A 21,941-nucleotide genomic window follows, 5' to 3' on the forward strand; every position below is an offset into this window, starting at 1 on the left:
GTTTGGCTTCGCCCACATCAACAACGAGTGCCCTAAAGTAACCATAACTCACGCTCTGAAGTAAATGTAACTCACACCATCACGGCTAATTACCCTAAATATTACATCACTCAATACATCATCTATGAATGTAACATCAGAAATGACATAATTCATTACAAGACTGTTCATGGCATGGGCACACTGAAAAGTTACTTTAGGGCATGAGTTATAGTTATTCGAGATAACTATAACTGGTGAATTTCTGTGGTTTTGTTCTTTTAAAATGGTATAGGAAGTGGGTGGGGATAAAAGTGTGATATATCATAATAATTCCCATAAGAAACGTTGCTCTCCGATACAGAAAAAAATATCTGAATGCAAATGCACCAAATTTGGCAAAAAGTTAGAACTTCACTCAGAAAGCATACTTTTTGTTATTTGGCGTAAATCTGTTCAGCTGATTTTAGTGTTTAAAGATGGGCTCAGGGTGGGCATGAAGGGGTTAAAAAGTTAGGTATATCTGGACTGCTGATGTCCAGATATGGGCTTATAGGCACAATTTAAGGAACTAATCAATCCTGATTGGCTAGCCACATCATGAACAATATGCGTTGGCAGCCATTACTGGACTCAGCAACATGGTCCCTGCATCCTGAAAATTAATTAAGAAAAAATAAGAGGATAGGGGGAGCACATCCTGACCCCTAGGGACATGCGGAGGTCCTCCCACACCTCCCCGATTGGCTCACCACAACGTGCCATGGCAGCCACAACAGGGCTCGGGATCATGATCCCAATTGGAATGCTACACTGTGGTGAAACACATTTAAAGGGTAATAACAGATTTAAGTCACAGTATAATCATGTGTTGGTTGTTTTATACTCATTTTAGGAATTCTAGTGAGTTCTCAGATGATTTTCCCTAATAAAAACTGCTGGCCCTCTGCTGAGATTTGATGAACCATGCTTGAGAAAAAACTGTTTTCTTTCATGGTTTTGTCTGAGCTATGGAATGTGCTCCAGAGCCTAAAATGAGAATACATTTTCTATAAGGATACACTAACTTCTTCAGCTATGTGAAAATAAAGACTGATATTCTGATTGAAACATGCACTTCCACCAGCAGCAGCAGCCTCTCGGTTCATTCCCCAGTGTTCTATTGCAGCTTCCCACGAGGTTCTACTAAATAAAACTAGAGCGCTAACATTGTGTAATTAAGGCAAATGTGTGACACACCTGAAAGACATCTTGATGGAAAAAACTGTAAAACACCCAAGTGATGAACTGTAGCTTCACCACAAAGTTCTAATGAACAGCCAAAGCGCTAACATTCTTTATTTATGACAAAAATGTAGCAAGCCTAAACGCCATCTTGATGGAATCAAATATATAAAACTTAAAGCATTCTTTTAGAAATAAACAAAGTTAGCTCTCAAATATCTTTCTCATCAGTGTAAGTAAAACATTCTAAAATGCAGACGGAAACATGTACTATCAACACCAGCAGCAGTATGTCAGTTAACTCCCCAGTAATTAACTACAACATCACCACAGAGTTTTAATGAACAGCTAGAGCACCAATTTGCTGGAATAGGAGCTATTGAATTTGAAGTCTTTCCTAACAAGAAGGTTGAAGTAAATGAGCATTGAGATGGTAATGCAAACATGAAACCAGTTGGATACAAATGTGACCCAAGGTATGGGCTTTTAGTAATTTGATGCATAACCTATTCTTAAAGGGGATGAATATAGTTAGAAGCAGCTGTTTAATACAGCAGCTACTTTCCATGTTTACTCAGCCTTTTCATCTTGTTAGTTCCCTAATTTCAAAATAGTAATATTTTGATATATATACAGTTGTGTCTTTAATGATATAATTTCCGATGCTGCAATCATGTTATCAATGATGTCATAGAGCATATCGTGAATGATGTAATATGTGGGGTAACAAGCAGTGCATGGCGAGGGTGTGAGTTATAGTTACCATAGGGCTTGTTAAAGTGTCAGAACACCAAAATATAAAAAGTTGACTTATTGGCTTTATGAAGGGATCAGAATATCAACATATATAAGGCACATGTATTATCATTGTCAGATATACTTATTAACAAATGTATATTTCATTAATTCATATAGTTCAATATTTAATAAAAGTGATTGTCATTAAAAACATCATAAAGCTTTAAAAAACATCAGCATGTCTTAAGTCTTTAAAAAAACACAAAGAGGCTCTGCACTCCAGTTAAAGAGCATAGACCTCCTGCTATGGGTGATTTAAAAACATTTGGTAATCTATCCTGGGGTCATGGAGACTTAGATGTTTTTTTAAATTTATTTAAGAGTGCTGGGGGGCTGCTGCACTCCCTGCAGCCCCCAACAACATTGCACAAATGTTTGGTGGTGCCCCAGACTCTTCTAGAGACACCACAAGAATGAAAAATATTATGTTAAAATGCCCTAGGGCATGATGGGGCACTTCTTGCTAGGAGAAATAAATAATAAATGAGCGGCTCCTGGTAAAAAAATTTTTTTAACTGTGTCCTGGGAGTAGGGTCCAGGGGCTGGGAATCCGGGGGACTTGAGAGGCTTGGGGAGGGGGGTCACAAGGCCCCACCCCTTTTTTAATTAATAGACCTGGGGGATGGAATGCCCAGGGTCTCAGAGAGGCACGGGGAGTGGGCTGTATGCCCCTCCCCCTTGAATAACATAGCGGAACACAGAGGAGAGGCTTCCGGGGGCCAAAATCAACTCATGGCCCACCACGGTGGTCTTTTTAAATTGAAAATTAATAGCAGCAACCTTATTTCTTTACCACAATCTCACTGGAAGACTGTGAGAGCGCAGCAAACATTTTTTACTTAATTACGGCCCTTGGAGACCTAGGTCCCTTATATTGTTTTAAGTTAAGCGCTAAATGCCCGAGTCCTCCTGTAATGGCCACCGCAACATTTGTTTCATGTTGCGGCCAGCCAATCAGAGCACTCGCTCTTGTGGGACCCTCACTCCTTGGGGAGCAAGGAGCACAATCAGAACTCTCTATTTCTTAAGTTGTGCTTCTTGAGAGAAAGTACTGCGAATTCAATTGTTCAGATTTACAAACATTTTTTAACCTTAATTCAAAACTGCTGAATTGATTCACAACAAATTACAAAACTCACGCTTCTGGACCAAGATCTAGCTTCAGTCCAATTTCATGAAATTTAGTTTTGACTGTAGCGTAATTCCAAACATCCCTACAGAAATTGAATGGGGATTTTGAGTTTTAGGGCCCCCTTTTTCTTTGCCCTTGCTTGATGCATCACCCCAACACTTTCCAGGAAGGAGCAGAGCAAAACAGAGAACTTTTTTGTAAAGTGTCATGAAGATTCACGAAAGGGTGACAAAGTTATTAGCAAACCAAAAAAGTAATTTCTTAAGGAAACAACATCCTAACTATAACTACCCAGTGGGAACAGCCACTGTGTAAGAGATATTAGATAGATAGATAGGTAGATAGATAGATAGATAGATAGATAGATAGATAGATAGATAGATAGATAGATAGATAGATAGATAGATAGATAGATAGATAGATAGATAGATAGATAGATAGATAGATAGATAGATAGATAGATAGATAGATAGATAGATAGATAGATAGATCCCAAAATTGAACCTTCATAGAAGTGGGCACAGACTCCAAGGTGATATAGTGCAAAGTTTATTGCTGTTGTTTACATATGTCCATTATATATAGATAGATAGATAAATTAGGTTGCAGTCTCTGTTAGGGTACCTGACCATGGAAGGTGCAGCCTTTAGTGGGCTCTGCAGTTACTGCGGCACTATTCCACCAGTTGTTTCTTCCAACTCCGAAACATATGGACGCACTTACCAGGATGATGGTCCACGGTCAACATGACTGTGTTCGCCTGAAATGAGTAGGCGCTCGTTTTCTTTGCTTAATTAAATTCTGTGAATACCATCACCCATCACCCTAGTGAATGTCCCAATTTCTTTCGAATTTGGAAGAATCAACTGGTGGAATATATAATAAAAAAACACAGGTCAAAGTAGTGTTACAGTTATGTGCTAAGACATTAACCTCTGCTTAAAAATAAAACCAGAAATTCACAGAAAAAAACAACAGTTAAAGTGACATTTTAGTTAAGTGCTGGAATGAGACACAAGCTATGTTAAAAAAATAAAGAACTGATAAAAGCCAGTTTTAATCTAATGAACTGAATATAATGTGCCCCATTACGCACTGCTTACAATTTCACATAATATATCTCTAATGACATTAAATTACATCGTTAATAGCATAAATAATGGCATCTCAGTCATAGCCTCCGGCCAGACCCTGCATCCAGTCTGCATCAAGATTTGGACTCAGTGACTAGACTCCTGCAAGGTCCTGCAATCAATCCTCTGCAAGCATCAAACCTCCACTGCACACGATTGTCAGCAATATGCAGGACAAGTAAGACACAGGGGCTAACCGGTATGCAGGGTCTGCACCTACCCCTCCACAAGCGGCCAAACTCAACCATACCCAGGCTTAGGACATGCACAGTGGAGGTTGTCTGCATGGCTAGGTGCAACATCAGGTCCTGCATCCAGCAGGCCTGCAGTCACCCCTCCTGGACCACCGAACACCCTCCTTGCTCATCATTCAGCACTTCACAGCGAAGGACCACCGAACACCCTTCTTGCTCATCATTCAGCACTTCACAGCGAAGGACCACCGATCACCCTCCTTGTTCATCATTCAGCACTTCACAGCGAAGGACCACCGAACGCACTCCTTGCTCATCATTCAGCACTTCACAGCGAAGGACCAACGAACACTCTCCTTGCTCATCATTCAGCACATCACAGCGAAGGACCACCGAACACCCTCCTTGCTCACCATTCAGAACTTCACAGCGAAGGACCACCGAACACCCTCGTTGCTCAGCATTCAGCACTTCACAGCGAAAGACCACCGAACACCCTCCTTGCTCAGCATTCAGCACGTCACAGCGAAGGACCACCGAACACCCTCCTTGCTCAGCATTTAGCACGTCACAGCGAAGGACCACCGAACACCCTCCTTGCTCAGCATTTAGCACGTCACAGCGAAGGACCACCGAACACCCTCCTTGCTCAGCATTCAGCACTTCACAGCGAAGGACCACCAAACACCCTCCTTGCTCAGCATTCAGCACTTCACAGCAAAGGTTGCCCAAACGAGCTGCTGTTCATTGATGTTCAGCGTCCAGCTATTACCCCCACCACACCATCCTTTGAGTGAATATAAGTAAAAAGACAATGACGTCCGTCAAAAGTGCTTCATTTCTGAAATATTTGATTTCAAGTTCATAAGTGTTCAACCATCGATTTAGGTTGTTGTACTACTCCTCGTTCACAAAGCCTCTAGCTCACTGTCAGAATCACTGGCTGATCTCATTAGCAATTCCAACTATGTTGTTATTTAAATATAGTTCGTTGTGTTAGCAATGCTGTCATTTAACGTCATGTGTGATGTAATATGTGAGATTATAGGCAGTGCATGATGGTGTTGCAAGCTATAGTTAGCTATGGATGGATGGATGGATGGATGGATGGATGGCTAGATAGATAGATAGATAGATAGATAGATAGATAGATAGATAGATAGATGTGTGTGTTGGTGAGGATACCTGTTTATCACACTGATCATTGGAAGTATAATTTGGAAAGTATACGGAGTGTACACCATCTATGTTTACAAACCGTTGTAGACATCGGCTGGTGTAGGGTTTCCACGAGTATGTGCCAGTCTCTATACATCAGTGTCTCTATCGGGAGGTGCTCGGTTTCAGCACGTATGTGCCAGTCTGCGTATGTCATGTCTCTTTCTGCAGGTGTCTGGATTCAGAAGGAATATGTCAGTCTGCATATATCAGTGTCTCTCTCAGTGGGTGCACACACTGTACACAAGATCAGCCTGGCTGGACATGTCTGGCGCGTAGGAAGGTTTCCAACTCTCTGCTCGAGCACCTCCCAGGTCCCTTTTGGTGTGGACCAGCCAGCCCTAAGCAGCCCCTTTGCTCGTATCACCCAAAGTCCGACTCAGTGTCCCCCCGCTTGGATGTCCCAGTAACCCAGGCCCCAGTACTTTCAGAAACACAACACCATCCACAGACCCTAAGGACAACACTTGCAGCCCCATGGCTGCACACCCTACCCCAAGAGCTTCGTGGTGCCCAGGGTGTCCCAGGCCCTCACTGTTGTAGATGGGAGCTTGCTATTGAGTAGGATATCAGAGAGCGCTCATCCTCATCACCACGCTGTACACTCATCACCTCCTAGAAGCAGCCATTCTTGGGTATCCCACAGGCGGCTGTGCAGATGAGATTGTGCTGGGACTCTGTGAGAAGCCCCCTGTATCTCACAATGGGACTGAACCTGCTGATCCACCATTAACCCACAGGACTCTCCCCGTGGATGCATATAACCCCAAAGTATGCTCCCTGCACATCCTCAGAGCTAGCCTCTAACCCTAGCACCCTCTTGTGGCCATTCAGCTGGAGGAGGCTAAGCTTGTACACCATTAGATCGCCATTATAACTCCTTCGCCCTCATGGGTGAGCGGGCGCCAACCACTGGAATCCCAGTTACCCAAGAGCATCCCAGCAACCAGTCTACATCTCTTAACCCTGCCATGCTGTCATGATTGGCAAACCCCATTGACAAACATACCTCTCATTGCTCCTATCTTGCTATGATGGCTGGCACCCTTAGAACCTAGCATATCGCCATTGCTTCTTCCTCGCTGTGAAGGATGGGACCCTTAGCACCCGGCGTATGGAAAATGTTTTTACCTCACTGTGTTGGCTGGCTCCATTAGCAACCGGCGTATCGCCATTGCTTGTACCTCACTGGGATGGCTGGAAGCCTTAGCACCCGGCATATCACCACTGCTTCTACCTCGCTGTAAAGGCTGGCACCCTAAGCAACCAGCATATTAATAATAATAAGAAGAAGAAATTGGATAAAGCACCTGGTTACGCCAAATCGGCCATTGCTCCTACCTCACTGTGATGGCTGGCACCCTTAGCAACCGGCGTATCGCCATTGCTTCTACCTCACTGGTATGGCTGGAAGCCTTAGCACCCCGCGTATCTCCACTGCTTCTACCTCGCTGTAAAGGCTGGCACCTTAAGCAACCAGCAAATTGCCATTGCTTCAACCTCACTGTGATGGCTGGAAGCCTTAGCACCCGGTGTATCGATAATGCTTCTACCTCGTTGTGATAGCTGGCACTCTTAACAACTGGCAAATCGCCATTGCTTCCACCTCACTGTGATGGCTGGAAGCCTTAGCACCCAGTGTATTGCCATTTCTTCTGCCTTGCTGTGATGGCTGGCACCCTTAGCAACTGGCATATCGCCATTGCTTCTTCCTCACTGTGATGGCTGGAAGCCTTAGCACCCGGCATGTCACCATTGCTTCTACCTCGCTTTGATAGCTGGCACCTTTAGCACCCAGGGTATCGCCAATGCTTCTACTCACTGTGATGGCTGGCACCTTTAACACCCAGGGTATCGCCAATGCTTCTACCTCACTGTGATGGCTGGCACCCGGCGTATCATCATTGTTTCTACATCTCTGTGATGGCTGGCACCATTAGCACCTGGCATATTGCCATTGCTCCTACCTCGCTGTGATGGCTGGCACCCTTAGCAACCGGCGTATCGTCATTGCTTCTACCTCACTGGTATGGCTGGAAGCCTTAGCACCCCGCGTATCTCCACTGCTTCTACCTCGCTGTAAAGGCTGGCACCTTAAGCCACCAGCAAATTGCCATTGCTTCAACCTCACTGTGATGGCTGGAAGCCTTAGCACCCGGTGTATCGATAATGCTTCTACCTCGCTGTGATGGCTGGCACCCTTAGCACCTGGAGTAGCACCATTGCTTCTACCTCACTGTGATAGCTGGCACCTTTAGCACCAGGGTATCGCCAATGCTTCTACCTCACTCACTGTGATGGCTGGCACCCGGCGTATCATCATTGTTTCTACATCGCTATGATGGCTGGCACCATTAGCACCTGGCATATTGCCATTGCTTCTACCGCGCTGTGATGGCTGGAAGCCTTAGCGCCCGGTGCATCGCTATTGCTTCTACCTCACTATGGTGGCTGGCACCATTAACACCTCGCATATCGCTATTGTTTCTGCCTCGCTGTGATGGCTGGCACCCTTAGCAACCAGTATATCGCAATTTCTTCTACCCCGCTGTGATGGTTGGCACCCTTAGCACCTGGAGTAGCACCATTGCTTCTACCTCACTGTGATAGCTGGCACCCTTAGCAACCAGTATATCGCCATTACTTCTACCTCGCTGTGATGGCTGGAAGCCTTAGCACCCGGTGTATTGCCATTTCTTCTACCTCGCTGTGATGGCTGGCACCCTTAACAACTGGCATATCGCCATTGCTTCTACCTCGCTGTGAAGGCTGGCACCTTTAGCACCCAGGGTATCGCCAATGCTTCTACTCACTGTGATGGCTGGCATATTTAGCACCCAGGGTATCGCCAATGCTTCTACCTCACTGTGATGGCTGGCACCCGGCGTATCATCATTGTTTCTACATCGCTATGATGGCTGGCACCCTTAGTACCTGGCATATTGCCATTGCTTCTACCTCGCTGTGATAGCTGGCTCCCTTAGAACCCAGCGTGTTGCCATTGCTTCTACCTCGCTGTGATGGCTGTCACCCTTAGCAACTGGCATATTGCCATTGCTTCTACCTCACTGTGATGGCTGGAAACCTTAGCACCCGGCGTATTGCCATTGCTTCTACCTCGCTGTGATGGTTGGCACCTTTAGCAGCCAGGGTATCGCCAATGCATCTACCTCACTGTGATGGCTGGCACCTGGCGTATCATCATTGTTTCTACATCGCTGTAATGGCTGGCACCATAGCACCTGGCGTATTGCCATTGCTTCTTCCTCGCTGTGATGGCTGGCACCCTTAGCACCTGGTGTATCGCCATTGCTTCTACCTCGCTGTGATGGCTGGCACCCTTAGCAACTGTCATATCGCTATTGCTTCTACCTCACTGTGATGGCTGGAAGCCTTAGCACCTGGTGTATTGCCATTGCTTCTACCTCACTGTGATTGCTCGCACCCTTAGCAGCTGGCATATCGCCATTGCTTCTACCTCACTGTGATGGCTGGAAGCCTTAGTACCCGGCGTATTGCCATTGCTTCTACCTCGCTGTGATGACTGGCACCTCTGGCACCCAGCGTATCACCATTGCTTCTACCTCACTGTGATGGCTGAAAGCCTTAGCACCCGTCATATTGCCATTGCTTCTACCTCACTGTGATGTCTGGCACCCTCAGCAACTGGCATATTGCCATTGCTGCTACTTCACTGTGATGGCTGGAAACCTTAGCACCCGGCGTATGGCCATTGCTTCTACCTCGCTGTGATGGCTGCCACCTTTAGCACCCAGGGTATCGCCAATGCCTCTACCTCACTGTGATGGCTGGCACCTGGCGTACCATCATTGTTTCTACATCGCTGTGATGGCTGGCACCATTAGCAACTGGCATATCACCAGTGCTTCTACCTCGCTGTGATGGCTGGCACCCTTAGCATCCGGAATATCACCATTGCTTTTACCTCACTGTGATGGCTGGCACCTTTAGCACCCAGTATACTTCTCTGTCTTCAGCACTGGCCCCCGCCAGTCACCCTAGCACCCTTCTGGCACGGTAGACATCTTCGTCACCTAGTGTAGTTGCTTTCATTCCTGCCTTAATATAACAGTAAGTAAGGTTGAGTTTGTACTCCAGTAGGAAGACCATGCACCACTGGGGAAGATTCCGCCAGCCTTGAAACCCTACATAGCCCAGCGACAACTTTGTGTTGTCTCACTTCCCCGACTAGCCCCTCCAATAAGGGTGACTTTGTTCCCTGGAAGGATGCCCATGCCCACGGGGATGGCCGTGGTAAGGAGTCCCTCAACTACTGTCAACAAGCATTCCAGCACACCTCCAGGTACTTGTATTGTCCTCTGCACTCACGGCATACTTCCAGTTACCCCTAGCGCTCACTAGTATATCACCCACCCTCACTCCAGTGCACCTTCCATCACCTTCAGCCTCCCGAGCAGACCTCCCATCATCCCTAGGACGCACAAGCATAGACAGAGCCCATCATCCCTAGCTTCCCATTTTCCCCAGCATGCACAAGCATAGTTCCCTTCATCCATACTACATACAAGCTTACCTCCAAACGTATTTAGCTTGCACAAGCATAGCTCCCGTCGTCCCTAGCACGCACAAGCATACCTCCCATTTTCCCAGGCCAAGAATACCTCCCATCGTACCTAGCATGCACAAACGTAGCTCCCATCGTCCCAGCACTCACAAGTATACCTCCCATCATCCCTAGGTAGCACAAGCATAGCTCCCATCATCCCTAGCTCACACAAGCAAACCATTCATCCTCCCTAGCTAGTACAAGCATGCCATTCATCATCCCTAGCTAGCACAAGCATAGCTCACATCATCCCTCGCTCACACAAGCATAGCTCCCATCATCCCAAGCGTGCACAAGCATACCTTTCATCATCCCTTGCTAGCACAAGCATAGCTCCAATCACCCCTAGCTAGCACAAGCATAGCTCCCATCGTCCCAAGCATGCACAAGCATACCTTTCATCATCCCTTGCTAGCACAAGCATAGCTCCCATCACCCCTAGCTTACCCAAATATACCTCCCATCATCCCAAGCGTGCACAAGCATACCACCCATCATCCCTTCAAGCATAGCTCCCATCATCCCTAGCACCCACAAGCATACCCGCATCATCCCTACAAGCATAGCTCCCATCATTCCTACAAGCATAGATCCTATCATTCCTACCACGCCCAAGCATACTTCCATTTCCCCAAGCACGCGCAAGCATATCTCTCATCGTCCCTAGCATTCACAAGTGTAGCGCCCATCATCCCTAGCTAGCAGAAGTATAGCGCCCATCATCCCTAGCTAGCAGAAGCATAGATTCCAACATTCCTAACTTGCCCAAGCATACCTCCCATCATCCATAGCATGTACAAGCATAGCTCTCATCATCTTTAGCACGCACAAGCATACCTTCATCCTCCCTAGCAGGCACAAGCATAGATAGAGCCCATCATCGCTAGCTTCCCCTTGTCCCCACCATGCACAAGCATAGCTTCCATCATCACTAGCTTGCACAAGCATAGCTCCCGTCGTACCTAGCATGCACAAGCATAGCTCCCGTCGTACCTAGCATGCACAAGCATAGCTCCCGTCGTACTTAGCATGCACAGGCATAGCTCCCATCGTTCCTAGCATGCACAAGCATAGCTCCCATCGTCCCAGCACTCACAAGCATACCTCCCATCGTCCCTACCACTCACAAGCATTACTCCCATTGTCCTCAGCCAAGCATACATTCCATCCTACCTAGCACGCACAAGTGTAGCTCCCATCATCCCAACACTCACAAGCACAGCTTCCATCATCCCTTGCTTGCACAAGCATAGCTACTGTCGTCCCTAGCAAGCACAAGCATAGCTCCCAGCATCCATTGACAGTGAAGTACATCCCCATCATCACTAGAATGCATAAGCATAGCTCCCATCAACCCTAGCTTGTACAAGCACAGCTCCCATCGTCATTAGCACCTACAAGCATAGCTCTCCATCCCTAGCACGCACAAGCACAACTCCCATTATCCCTAGCACGCACAAGCATAGCTCTCATCATCCCTAGCACACACAAGCCTATCTCCCCATCCGTAGCATGCATAAGCATAGCTCCAATCATCCCTACCTTGTACAAGCATAGCTCCCAGCAACCCTAGCTTGCAAAAGCATAGGTCCATCATCCTTAGCATGCACAAGTATAGCTCCTATTATCCCTGGCATGCACAAACATAGCTCCCACCGTCCCTGGCTTGCACAAGCATAGCTCCCATAATACCTAGCTTGCACAAGCATACTTCCCAGCATCCCTATCTTGCACAAGCATAGCTCTCATCATCCCTAGCACGCACAAGCATAGCTCCATCGTCCCTAGCATGCACAAGCATAGCTCCCATCGTCCCTAGCATGCACAAGCATAGCTCCCATCATCCCCAGCTTGTACAAACATAGCTCCCATCATAACTATCACCCCGGGCATAGTTTCCATCACAGACAACACCCCCTGCATATAGTACCTTCCTTATCACCCCAGCACACACGAATACCCTAGCATGCACACGCATAACTCTCAATAACTCTCATCATCCCTAGCATGCACAAGCATAGCTCCCATCGTCCCTAGCATGCACAAGCACGCTTCCCTTCGTTCCTAGCATGCACAAGCATGCTTCCCATCATCCCTAGCATGCACAAGCATAGCTCCCATCGTCCCTAGCATACACAAGCATAACTCTCAATAACCCTCATCATCCCTAGCACACACAATCATGTTTTCCATCGTCCCTAGCACGCACAAGCATGCTTCCCATCGTCCCTAGCATGCACAAGCATAACTCTCAATAACTCTCATCATCCCTAGCATGCACAAGCATAGCTCCCATCGTCCCTAGCATGCACAAGCACGCTTCCCTTCGTTCCTAGCATGCACAAGCATGCTTCCCATCATCCCTAGCATGCACAAGCATAGCTCCCATCGTCCCTAGCATACACAAGCATAACTCTCAATAACCCTCATCATCCCTAGCACGCATAAGCATGTTTTCCATCGTCCCTAGCACACAAGCATGCTTCCCATCGTCCCTAGCACGCACAAGCATAGCTCCCATCGTCCCTACCACATACAAGCATTGCTCTCATCCTCCCTAGCAGACACAACCATAGCTCCTGTCGTCCCTAGCATGCACAAGAATACCTCCCATTGTCCCTAGCTAAGCATACTTCCCATCGTACCTAGTACGCACAGGCGTAGCTCCCATCGTCCCAGCACTCACCAGCCTAGCCCCCATCATCCCTAGCTTGCACAAGCATAACTCCCATTATCCATACAAGCAGATATCCCATCATCCCAAGCACGCACAAGTATACCTCCCATCATCCCAAGCACGCATAAGCATAGCTCCCATTGTCCCTAGCACACACATACATAGCTCTCATCATCCGTAGCTTGCAAAAGTATAGCTCGCATCGTCCCTAGCTAGCAGAAGCATAGCTTCCATCATTCCTAACTTGCCCAAGCATACCTCCCATCGTCTCCAGTACCACAAGCATACCTCCCATCGTCTCTAGTACCACAAGCATACCTCCCATCATCCACAGCATGCACAAGCATACCTCCTATCGTCTCTAGTACCACAAGCATACCTCCCATCATCCCCACAAGCATAGCTATCATCATCCCTAGTACGCACACGCATAGCTCACCTTCCCTAGCATGAACAAGCATAGCTCCCAGCATCCCTAGCTTGCACAAGCATACCTCCCTTCATCCCCACAAGCATAGCTATCATCATCCCTAGTACGCACAAGCATAGTTCACCTTCCCTCGCATGAATAAGCATAGCTCCCAGCATCCCTAGCTTGCACAAGCATACCTCCTATCATCCCCACAAGCATAGTTCCCTTCACCCCGAGCACGTACAAGCATAGCTCACCATCTCTTGCACCTACAAGCATAGCTTCCATCATCCCTAGCAAGCACAAGTATAGCTCCCAGCATGCATTGACAGTAAAGCACATCTCCCATCATCGCTAGAATGCATAAGCATAGGTCCCATTATCCCTAGCATGCACAAGCATAGCTCCCATCATCCTTAACATGTACAAGTTTAGCTCCTATACTCCCTGGCATGCACAGGCATAGCTCCCATCGCCCCTGGCTTGCACAAGCATAGTTCCCAGCATTCCTAGCTTGCACAGGCATAGCAGCCATCGTCCCTGGCATGCACAAGTATAGCTCCCATCATCCTTAACATGTACAAGCATAGCTCCTATACTCCCTGGCATGCACAGGCATAGCTCCCATCGCCCCTGGCTTGCACAAGCATAGTTCCCAGCATTCCTAGCTTGCACAGGCATAGCAGCCATCGTCCCTGGCATGCACAAGTATAGCTCCCATCATCCTTAACATGTACAAGCATAGCTCCTATACTCCCTGGCATGCACAGGCATGGCTCCCATCGCCCGTGGCTTGCACAAGCATAGCTCCCAGCATTCCTAGCTTGCACAAGCATAGCACCCATCGTCCCTAGCACACACAATCATAGTTCCCAGCATCCCTAGCATGCACACGCAGAGCTTCCATCATCCCTAGCATGCACACGCATAGCTCCCATGATACTTAGCTAGCACAAGCATAGCTCCCATCGTCCCCGGCTTGCACAAGCATTGCTCCCATAATACCTAGCTTGCACAAGCATAGCTCCTAGCATTCCTAGCTTGCACAAGCATAGCTCCCATCATGCCTAGCACCTGCCAACACCCCAGAATACCCACGTTTCCACTGGCACACAAGCACAGTCCACGCTGGCACCCCGACGCCCTAGCACCCCCAGCGCTGTTGTAACCACCCCTCTGCGTGTCTCCTGGCACACCAGCACAGCCCACCCCCACGAGGCACCCCGACGCGCGCGCACCCTGGCACCCCCGTACCTTGCTGTCGTGGTGGATGAGGTTGAGCTCGTACTCCGGCAGGATGTCTCGGCGGTTGTTGACGTCCTCCAGCGCCATCTCGACGGAGGGCTGGCAGGCCTGCCCCCCGGGCCAGCCCCCGCTCATGGGGAAGAGCGCCCCGATGTGCAAAGCCTTCTTCCCTAGGCCGGGAGAGACGGAGAAGAGTGTGAGAAGGACCAGTGTCCGGAGGAGAGGGGGAGCCCGGCTCAGGGCCGGGGGCAGCATCCCACCGCCGGGGAGGGAAGGCAGGGGGTGGGAGCGGGCAGCGCAGGCCTGGCTGGGGAGGGGGCTGCACGCTACGGAGCTACATCTTCATCCCAGGGCAGGAGTGAGGAACGGCCGGGCAGAGGCGCGTCTACACTCATCACAGACGCCCCCCGTCTCAGCACAGTGCACAGGTGGGGAGAGGGATGCGCAGGCCTTGGTCCCGGGATAGTCAGTCTGAGCACCGCGAGGGTGATCAGTCCTCAGTCCCAGACTCCCAGGTGTTGCTCGGTGTTCCCAGTGCTCTCCCTGCTCCCCAGGGGCCTCACAGCTGAGCCTTGGGTGCCAGAGATTCCAGGGGTGCTCAGTTATCAGTCCCAGGCCTAGCAGGATGCTCAGTCATCAGTCCCCGGCAGTTGGGTGCTCAGTTCCCTCCCCAGAGCGGTTCTCAGTTCGGGGCCCAGGAGTTGCAGGTCCCAGGAGCTGTCCAGCCCCAGGTCACAGGCTCTGGTGGTCGGGAGTTGCACAGCCCTGGGCTTCCGGGGTCCTCAGTCCCAAGTCCTCAGAGGGCGTTCAGTCCCAGCCACGGAGGGTGCTCAGTCCTTAGTTACAGCTCCGACTGGCACTCAGTCCTCAATCTCAAGCCTTGCAAAAATACAAAAACTCAAGGGACTGCCCCGAGTGCCAGGCCCCAGAGATGGCTGCGGGCCCTGCTCCTTCCTCTCCCAGGGGTGCTCCGGGGTCTGTGCCAGGCCCCAGGGGTTCTGGCAGGCGGCAGCGGGTGCCGCCCCCTCTCTCTGGTTCTCAGACTCGGGAGGGGACGCTGTCAGCCCCGGGGATTCTGAGCGCCAGGCCTCAGGAGATGGCAGCGGGCCCTGCTCCTTCCTCTCCGGGGACTCTCAGAAGTCACTGCCAGCCTGAGGCTGAAGGCTCCGGCAGGTGCCGCCCCCTCCCTCTGGTTCTCAGGCCTGGGAAGGGCCGCTCCAAGTCCCGGGCGAGTCTCCGCTCTCACTGACAGGCCCCCGGGGATGCTGCCGGCACCCGGCAGGTGCCTCCTCCTCTAGCTGGTACCCGGGGCTGAGTCCGGGCGATGCTCCACTGAGTGCCAGCCTCCGCCCCCAGGGACGCTCCTAGGCCCCAGGAATCTCCCGCTCTCAGGCCCCGGGCTCCGGCAGGTGCCTCCTCCTCTCCCTGGTACCCGGAGCTGGCAGCAGCCGCTCCATCTTTGCAGCTTTTCACTGCAGTGAAGGATGGGGATGGTGGGGGCCGGGTGAGGGGGAGCGCGAGGAGAGAGGAGGGGGTGCTGATGTCACGGGAGCTGCTGAGATGAAGGCTTTGCAAAGAGAATCACAAATGAGGCTGGGGAAGGATGGGGGCGCAGGGGTGCAGAGGCAAGGGCACCCGAGACAGGGGGGCAAGGAGCGGGCGGGAGAGCCCCAGCCAGGCCTGCAAGGAGGGGTCGCGCGGGATGCAGGGGGCAGGATCAGGAGCACCCCGAGGCCATGGTACAGAGGAAGGGGTGCGGAGAGAGAGCGCCCCCATCCCCAATCAGGGTTGCAAAGGGGGCGAGAGGGGCCGAACACCCCCGGGCCTGCATGGTGGTGGGGGGTCAGAGATAAAGAGAATGAGAAAGCCCCCCGCCCCCCCGGCCTTTATGGGAGGTGAGATACACATGGACTGAGCAACCCCAGCAACTGGTGGACGGGGGCGGGGCGAGGGGGGGGGGTAGAGCAGGGTACGCCCAGCCTAAAAAGGGGGGCTTGAGAGAGAAACAGCCAAAGCACCCCTCTGCTATGGCTACAAGCCGAGGGATCCTTCACAAGGGGGCGGTGGGATTTGACAGAATACATGGGAAACAGACGGATACAGGTTGTGAAGTGAGACTTGGAGATGCAGGGGATTCATAGCAGAACAGGGTTCAGAGAGACAAAGAACAACACAGGCAGAGATACAAGGAGACCCCGAAAGACACACAGAGGGTGTGCGGAGTGCAACCGTGATATACAGGGGGCGGATAATGGCGCAGGGAAGCCACCACGGGCCCATAGATACAAACAAGTAGGCATGCCGGTAGACGTGGAGGCAGAGAGTAAAGAGGGATACAGGGGGCACAGAGAGGTACAGATGGGTAGAGCGGCATACAGGCGGCACAAGGCTCCAGTGCCCGCACAGCTACATGAAGTAAAGACATACATAGGCCCATAGAGGGTACATAGTGGAAGACACTGAAATGAAAAAATACATAGGCACACAGAGGGTACAAAGTGACAGACATTGAAGTGAAGAAATACACAGGCACGTAGAGAGTACATAGTGACAGAGACGGGAGTAAACGAACACATAGGCACATAGGGGGTACATAGCGACAGATATGGAAGAAAAGAAACACATAGGTACATAAAGGATACATATGACAGAGACTGAAGTAAAGAAATACATAGGTAGATAGAGGGTACATTATGACAGACTGGAGTAAAGAAGTGCATAGGTACATAGAAGGTACATAGCGACAGAGATGGAAGTGAAGAAATATACAGGTACATAGAGGGTACATAGTGACAGACTGAAGTAAAGAAATACATAGATACATAGAGGGTACAAAGTGACAGAGACTGAAGTGAAGAAATACAAAGGTACATAGAGGGTACATAGTGACAGACTGAAGTAAAGAAATACATAGATACATAGAGGGTACAAAGTGACAGAGACTGAAGTGAAGAAATACAAAGGTACATAGAGGGTACATAGTGACAGACTGAAGTAAAGAAATACATAGATGCATAGAGGGTACATACCGACACAAATGGAAGTAAAGAAATACATAGGTACATAGAGGGTACATAGCAACAGAGATGGAAGTAAATAAATACATAGGTACATAGAGGGAACATAGTGACAGAGATGGAAGTAAATAAATACATAGATACAAAGAGGGTACATCGTGACAGAGACGGAAGTAAAGAAATACGCAGGTACATAGAGGGTACAAAGTGACAGAGAATGAAGTAAAGAAATACATAGGTACATAGAGGATACATAATGAAGTAAAGAAATACCAAGATACAAAGAGGGTACATAGCGACAGAGATGGAAGTAAAGAAATACATAGGTATATAGAGGGTACAAAGTGACAGAGACTGAAGTGAAGAAATACAAAGGTACATAGAGGGTACATAGTGACAGACTGAAGTAAAGAAATACATAGATACATAGAGGGTACATACCGACACAAATGGAAGTAAAGAAATACATAGGTACATAGAGGGTACATAGCAACAGAGATGGAAGTAAATAAATACATAGGTACATAGAGGGAACATAGTGACAGAGATGGAAGTAAATAAATACATAGATACAAAGAGGGTACATCGTGACAGAGACGGAAGTAAAGAAATACGCAGGTACATAGAGGGTACAAAGTGACAGAGAATGAAGTAAAGAAATACATAGGTACATAGAGGATACATAATGAAGTAAAGAAATACCAAGATACAAAGAGGGTACATAGCGACAGAGATGGAAGTAAAGAAATACATAGGTATATAGAGGGTACATAGCGACAGAGATGGAAGTAAGGAAATACATAGGTACATAGAGGGTACATAGCGACAAAAATGGAAGTAAAGAAATACATAGGTACATAGAGGGTAGATAGTGACAGAGATGGAAGTAAATAAATATATAGATACATAGAGGGTACATAGTAACAGAGATGGAAGTAAAAAAAATACATAGGTACATAGAGGGTGCATAGCGACAGAGATGGAAGTATAGAAATACATAGGTACATAGAGGGTACATATGCCTAGATGCATCAACCTTTTTAGGAAGTGCAAACGGTGCGATTCGCAAAAATCGGCCTTTTGCACTTCCTAAAATGGTTTTTGGGATGCATCAAGCATTTTTGGAAATTCGCTTTTTTTTGCGAGTTCCAAAAATGCGATTGCTTTTAAGGAATCACAAATTTGCGATTCCTTAAATGCAATGCATCATTCTCATAACTTTTGCGATTTTCCAAATTGCAAATGCAAATTACCACGAAGTTGAACTTCGTGGTAATTTGCAAAACTGTTTAAAAACGCACAAAAATGCATTTTTTCAACTATTAAGTTACAGACACACATGTCCTTAGGACATGTGTGTATGTAACTTACATGTAAAAGTCCATTTCATAGATGCAGGGGGGGGTCCTTTGGACCCCCCTCTCCACCCTTGAAAGGCTTTGTTGAATTCCGATTTGAAATTGCGAATTCGCAATTCCCATTCATTCCTATGGGCATTTCAGCCCATAGGAATGAATGGGAATTGCGAATTCGCAATTTGAAACTCGCAATTTTATTGCGATCCGGTAAAAATTGCGATGTTTACCGAATCTCAATAAAATAGCGAAATTAATGATGCATTGCCATTTGCGATTCCTTATTTGCGATTCCTTATTTTTCGCAAATAAGGAATCGCAAATGACAACGTTGATGCATCTAGGGGATAGTGACAGAGATGGAAGTAAATAAATACATAGATACATAGAGGGTACAAAGTGACAGATGGAAATAAAGAAATACATAGGTACATAGAGGGTACATAGCAACAGAGATGGAAGTAAAGAAATACATAGGTACATAGAGGGTAGATAGTGACAGAGATGGAAGTAAGTAAATATATAGATACATAGAGGGTACATAGTAACAGAGATGGAAGTAAAAAAATACATAGGTACATAGAGGGTGCATAGCGACAGAGATGGAAGTAAAGAAATACATAGGTACATAGAGGGTACATAGTGACAGAGATGGAAGTAAATAAATACATAGATACATAGAGGGTACAAATTGACATATGGAAATAAAGAAATACATAGGTACATAGAGGGTACATAGCGCCAGAGATGGAAGTGAAGAAATACATAGGTACATAAAGGGGACATAGTGACAGAGATGGAAGTAAAGAAATACATAGGTACATAGAGGGTAGATAGCGACAGACACTGAAGTAAAGAAATACATAAGTACATAGAGGGTACATCGTGATAGAGACGGAAGTAAAGAAATACACAGGTACAAAGAGGGTACATAGCGACAGAGACTTAAAAGAAATACATAGGTACATTGAGGGTACATAGTGACAGAATGAAGTAAAGAAATACACAGGTACATAGAAGGTACATAGTGACAGACATTGAAGTAAAGAAATACACAGGCACATAGAGAGTACATAGTGACAGAGACGGGTTTAAAGGAACACATAGGCACATAGAGGGTACATAGTAACAGACACTGAAGTGAAGAAATACTTAGGTACATAGAGGGTACATAGTGACAGATGGAAGTAAAGAAATACATAGATACATAGAGGGTATATAGTGACAGAGATGAAAGTAAAGAAATACATAGGTACATAGAGGGTAGATAGCGACAGAGAATGAAGTTAAGAAATACTTAGGTACATAGAGGGTACATCGTGTCAGAGACAGAAGTAAAGAAATACACAGGTACATAGAGGGTACATAGCGACAGAGACTTAAAAGAAATACATAGGTACATTGAGGGTACATAGTGACAGAATGAAGTAAAGAAATACATAGGTACATAGAGGGTACATAGTGACAGAGACAGAAGTAAAGAAATACATAGGTACACAGAGGGTGCATAGTGACAGAAAATGAAGTAAAGAAAGACATTGGCACATAGAGGGTACATAGTGACAGAAAATGAAGTAAAGAAATACAAAGGCACATACAGGGTACATTAGGAAAGAGATGGAAGTAAAGAAATACACACGTACTTAGAGGCCACATAGTGACAGAGACTGAAGTAAAGAAATACACAGGTACATAGAGGGCACATAGTGACACAAACTAAAGTAAAGAAATATATAGGTACATAGAGGGTGCATAGTGACAGAGACTAAAGTAAAGAAATACATCGGTACATAGAGGGTACACAGTGACAGAGACTGAAGAAAAGAAATAGATAGGTACATAGAGGGTACATAGTGATAGAGATTGAAGTAAATAAATATATAGGTACATAGAGGGTGCATAGTGAAGGAGACTGAAGTAAAGATATTCATAGGTACATAGAGGGTACATAGTGATAGAGATTGAAGTAAATAAATATATAGGTACATAGAGGGTGCATAGTGACAGAAACTGAAGTAAAGATACACATTGGTACATAGAGAGTACATCGTGACAGAGACGGAAGTAAAGAAATAAATAGGAACATCGAGGGAATATAGTGACAGAGATTTCAGTAAAAATTATATAGGTACATAGAGGGTACATAGTGGCAAAATGAAGTAAAGAAATGCATAGGTATATAGAGGGTACATAGTGACAGAGACTGAAGTAAAAAAAATACATAGGTAAATAGAGGGTACATAGTGACAGAATGAAGTAAAGAAACACATAGATATATAGAGGTTACATAGTGACAAAGAATGAAGTAAAGAAATATATAGCTACATAGAGGGTGCATAGTGACAGAGACTGAGTAAAGAAATACATAGGCACATATAGGGTGCATTGTGACAGAGACGGATGTAAAGAAATACATACGTACATAGAGGGTGCATAGTGACAAGGATTGAAGTAAAGAAATACATAGGTACATAGAGGGTACATAGTGACAGAATGAAGTAAAGAAATACATAGGTATATAAAGGTGACATAGTGACAGAGACTGAAGTTAAGAAATATATAGGTACATAGAGGGTACATAGTGACAGAGATTGAAGTAAGCAATCATATAGACACCTAGAGGATACATTCTGACAGAGACTGAAGTAAAGAAATACAGAGGTAGATAGAGGATACATAGTGGCAGAATGAAATAAAGAAATACAAATTTATATAGAGGGTACACAGTGACAGAAAATGAAATAAAGAAATGCATAGGTATATAGAGGGTGCATAGTGTCAGAAACTGAAGTAAAGAAATACATAGGTACATAGAGGGTACATAGTGACATAGCTTGAAGTAAGCAATTATATAGGCACCTAGAGGATACGTTCTGACAGAGACTGAAGTAAAGAAATACAGAGGTACATAGAGGATACATAGTGGCAGAATGAAATAAAGAAATACATAGGTATATAGAGGGTACACA

General features: G+C 46.9%; 1 protein-coding gene across 3 annotated transcripts in view; it reads right to left on the minus strand.

The window, feature by feature from the left end:
* GABBR1 (gamma-aminobutyric acid type B receptor subunit 1) overlaps positions 1-21,941 on the minus strand; it is a 750,676-nt gene that overhangs the window by 218,884 nt on the left and 509,851 nt on the right. For all 3 annotated transcript variants that reach the window (XR_015296080.1, XM_086924382.1, XM_086924381.1), the window contains one exon: positions 14,610-14,770. Coding sequence is in view for 2 of the 3 variants with exons in the window: in XM_086924382.1 (XP_086780508.1) it covers positions 14,610-14,770 (161 nt within the window). In the remaining variant the exon portion in view is untranslated. The remainder of the gene's footprint in view (positions 1-14,609; positions 14,771-21,941) is intronic.

Source organism: Lissotriton vulgaris, chromosome 5 (genome assembly GCF_964263255.1).
Source record: "Lissotriton vulgaris chromosome 5, aLisVul1.2, whole genome shotgun sequence".
In the NCBI taxonomy this organism is placed as follows: domain Eukaryota; kingdom Metazoa; phylum Chordata; class Amphibia; order Caudata; family Salamandridae; genus Lissotriton; species Lissotriton vulgaris.